Below are 4,451 nucleotides of genomic sequence, written 5' to 3'. Positions count from 1 at the left end.
ATTGTGTCTTTATGATGCACTAAGCCTTGACCCCCTGACCCGCACATGTCACTGGTGATTGAGGCCATTTTTCTTGTGTAGTCGCTCCTGAGAGAAACAAACTATTACACACAAACACACACACACACAAACACACACACACACACACACACACACACACACACACACAAAGCTATCTCTTAAGCCACGTCCCTCTCAGCATCCTCAGATTAATATTTCACCGCTCCATCGCCCCCCACCAACACTGCCTTATCAATCATTCAGCATGGCATTTCCCTGCATGCCACGAGTGCATGTGTGTGTGCTGACAGTGTGGCAGCTGCGCTCTAACTCAATGAATGTGTGTATGCGTGTCTCTTTGTGTTGGTTGCAGTGCACAGTGTGGGACTGGGACTCTAATGGGAAACACGACTTTATTGGGGAGTTTCAGACCACCTTTAAGGAGGTGAGGGCGGAGCAGGAGGGCAAACAGGTGAGCACACGCAAACATGAATGGATGAAAAGAGAAATGACTTCACACTTACTCACCACAGGTTTATGTCCAAAATGGGGCCTGTGGGCTGGAGTTGGTCCACTGCAAGGTTTGATTTGGACAGCTAGATGTTTATAGTGAAAAGTTACAATTAATTTCTTGAAATATTATAATGTGAATGACTGTTTCTGCTGTGTTTTTGAGATAAAATGCTCTTTAAAGGAGGAGGGTAGGATTCCTGATTATTTATTATTTATTTTTATTATTTATTATGTGTGAAAAGTGAAAACAAATGAAGGAATTTTGAAAGATGAATCTTAACTAAACTAAGCTAACTAGCTAATGGTATGTACAGTTGGCAGCAGGTAGCTGTTACTCTGCCCCGGTTTGTTTTTAGGATGAATTGTGCCAATTTTTACAAATTGCACTTTTAAGTATAAACACCAAAATGGATCGCCAGATTTTTTTTTTTTCTTTCAGAATTTTGACCTCTCAGGGCTACCGTACAGTTCCATTTTGCATCTCAGTGATTCTTGCTCCTTGCCATTAAGTTTCAGCCGACGCCCTCCAAAGTAACGTTTGGGTGTTTCCTCACTCGAATCGAGCGTCTGCGGACAGAAGATGTCGGTCAATGTACAGACTGTAAAACCCAGTGAGGCGATGTGATTGTGACTTTGGGCTGTATAAATAAAACTCAGCCCTGATTTAGATGAACAGTTTGATAATAGCTGGATTTGTATCTTTTCCAAATGGTCACCGTGCGCATATATATAAATAATTATATAATCTGCACAGGGAATGATTACAGTGGATTAAGGTATACAATTAAAACGGCATCAAATACATTTCAAACTTTGCAGAAAAGGTTTTATGAGTAGAAAGATTCAAATATTGTACATGACAAAAAGCTGTAAAGGTACAATTTGCTGGAAAAACCTCGACACATGCATCTTAACACATATGAATGTTGTAAAGAAGCTTTTCCATAAATGAATCAATATTTACAAGAATTGTTTTATGTTATATTTGTGGTTCACACCTCAAAGTTTGAAGGTTAGATATAAGTTAACTGTCCTCATCATTCCTCAGGCTCTAACCTTGTTGTTGCTCTGTATCTATGCACAACGTTGTCAGGCAGAATTTATCTTCTGGTCTTGAACCTGCATGTGACGGACACATGAATGTCCTTCACGCTCACACCACACCCACCAATATTAAAAGCATATTATATAGCAATTGTTATTTCCGATTGTGCTTCTAAAGCACAAACTAACTTGCCCACACCTCCGACGACCGATGAGCAGCCTTCTTCCTGTTAATCTCTCTGCTCTGCGTGGGTGTCGCCCACTGCAGCTCACGCAGGCCGAGCCGGGGACAAAGATGAAACCTGGTCGCTTTCATAAAGTCCCAACCTCTCGCTGTTATTGGCTGCAGGCTATACAAAATCCTCAAAGGCCAGAAACATCCCAACACAACAAAATACCACCAAAATAAGAAAATACAGGCAGAGGGCATTTCTGCAGATACAGACACTTCCACGCACTTCTAGTGGTCAAAAGTGATCGTTCAGAGCCGTTATCTTTGTATGTGTCTATGCATTGTGTTATTCTTTAGGAGATTCCTGCTTATTATGCCTTTAACATGAATGTGTGTGTGTTTGTCCAGATTCAGTGGGAGTGCATCAACCCTAAATACCAGATGAAGAAGAAGAATTACAGAAACTCTGGTGTTGTCATTCTCAACCACTGTAAGGTGAAGTAACACAGTGTCTGCCTACTTCCTGCAGTCTCTCCGAGTCTCAGAGGGTCAAGAAGGGATGCAAATGATGATTATTTTCGTTATTGATTAAAACAATAAAATGATAATATTAATTTTGGATTAAAGGTGCCCTGTGGAATTGTGTTGATGAGTAGTTTAAATGAATGTCAGAGAGCTATCCTCTTCCCACCGTCTCTCAGTCCAACGTCAAGTCCCACAACGCCTGTTTTGTCCACCCTGCGGTTCAAACCCAAAGATCTTCACTCACAATTAAGTGAACAGAAAAGCACCAAGCCTTTACAAGTCACGGAGAGTTCTACTGCATGTGTGTAAAATGTAGTATAAAGTCTTTTGGCTCCATGTCACTCAGTGGTTAAGTTGTTTTGTGGGTAACGTATGCACAAGGATTTGAAAAGAAAAAGGAAAGTGTGGAATAAGTATTTCTAAACTATGCATAGTGAGTCCAACAATGATCTGAGCGTATAAATCAGATCAGTGGACTGCTATTTTAAACCTGGCCCTACATTACCCATGATGCAACTGAGCCATTGAGCGACATCACTGGAGGCAATTTATCAGATTACATGCAGCTTCCTCAAGAGCCAAAAAGGAATAAAACTACTTTTTTCACGTATGCAGTCGTACCTGTAAATACACTTTAATGTGGAACATTTGTGGATTCATCCTTTAATGTAAAGAAAACAACTGATTTATTGTCAAAACTGTTATCAGTTAACTCGAGCACATCGATCACAGCCGCATGCACCTGGTTCAGCTTTTATCACAGCTCATCTTCAGTTTTTGACATTCTCCCTGACAGATCATCAAAATGTATTCCTTCCTGGATTACATCATGGGAGGATGCCAAATCCAGTTCACAGTGAGTTTTCTCACATTAAACATCCGCAGTATAATCACAGCAGTGTTTCACTGTCTGTGCCATGCCCACTCACTCTGTGTGCATGTGTGTTTCTGTCCCAGGTGGCAATCGACTTCACAGCCTCTAACGGGGATCCCAGAAACAGCTGCTCCCTCCACTACATCCACCCCTACCAGCCCAACGAGTACCTCAAAGCTCTGGTAGCTGTGGGGGAGATCTGCCAAGACTATGACAGGTAGAAGCAGCGACTCCATCAATCATCGTTTGGCTAATACTGACACACACACACACACGCACACACACACACATGCACACACACACACGCACACACGCACACACACACACACGCACACACACATGCACACACACACACGCACACACACACATGCACACACACACACACTAGATTTGCCCTCTGAGGATGAAATCCTTTTGTGAAAAGTCTGCAGAGATTTCAGCGTGTTTATACATAAATCTCAAAGCTGGCCCTTCCCTCAGTGTCTGTTTCCCGTCTTTCTCCAGCGATAAAATGTTCCCTGCGTTTGGTTTCGGAGCACTGATACCACCTGACTTCAAGGTAGGAGACTCGTGCTGTCTTTATGTGTGTTTGCAGTTGCAAGGCGGAGCGACGGCTTCTTTAGATTTTCTTGCTTTTGATCCACATGAAAGAAGAATGCATCTGTCAAGCTGTTAATTGGACCCAGCATGTCGTGTTGAGTGTTTGCTTTTAACGTGGCGTTTAAAAGAGGCTCTGTGTTCTCTTCCCCAAATGAAGGTTTCACACGATTTCGCCGTGAACTTTGACGAGGACAATCCCGAATGTGCCGGTGAGCTGTCAAACAAACACACTTGATTTCTTCACTCGTGTTCATACATCACAGGATGGAAAGAGTCCTCCGGTATCGCCGCTGCACGCCTCTCATCTCTCCATCACTGTCAGTCCCATATTTCTCCATATCTGTTCCCCACCCTCTGTTTCTTCCTCTCACACATGTGAACACACACATGCAGCTGGGTGATTTGTTGCTGTGCTGCAGGAAGTATTTCAGGCTCAGAGATACAGAAAACAACACTAATCTGTATGTGTGAAATGGGCTTCTGCGCTTGTTTCACCACATTGCTGCATGCCTGCCGTGGATTTGTGTGTGTATGTGTGTGTGTACGTTTTTTGACTATATTGGAATGAAAAGTGTCCAGTGAAGTGCAATGTCGCGAGTCTGATATATTTTAGCAGATACTTTTTCATGTGCGAGGACTTTGGCCTGGCGAGGTCAGTGCAGTGCTACATACAGACACACAGGCGGGAAGACAAATAACAAAGCAGCAAAAGAACCCATATGT

At 42.8% G+C, this 4,451-nt stretch overlaps 1 protein-coding gene across 1 annotated transcript in view; it reads left to right on the top strand.

Annotated features, from left to right (window-relative positions):
• Positions 1-285: 285 nt before the first annotated feature.
• Positions 286-4,451, top strand: part of LOC115578171 (copine-4) — a 12,525-nt gene continuing 8,359 nt past the window's right edge. Inside the window, exons 1-6 of the mRNA XM_030411020.1 lie at positions 286-472; positions 2,138-2,224; positions 3,051-3,110; positions 3,212-3,345; positions 3,633-3,687; positions 3,886-3,937. Of these exons, the coding sequence (XP_030266880.1) occupies positions 335-472; positions 2,138-2,224; positions 3,051-3,110; positions 3,212-3,345; positions 3,633-3,687; positions 3,886-3,937 (526 nt within the window). The 5' untranslated portion in view covers positions 286-334. The remainder of the gene's footprint in view (positions 473-2,137; positions 2,225-3,050; positions 3,111-3,211; positions 3,346-3,632; positions 3,688-3,885; positions 3,938-4,451) is intronic.

This window comes from Sparus aurata, unplaced genomic scaffold (assembly GCF_900880675.1).
Source record: "Sparus aurata unplaced genomic scaffold, fSpaAur1.1, whole genome shotgun sequence".
NCBI lineage: Eukaryota > Metazoa > Chordata > Actinopteri > Spariformes > Sparidae > Sparus > Sparus aurata.
The sequence above is the reverse complement of the archived record's forward strand: the minus strand, read 5'-3'. Positions and strand labels throughout refer to the sequence as shown.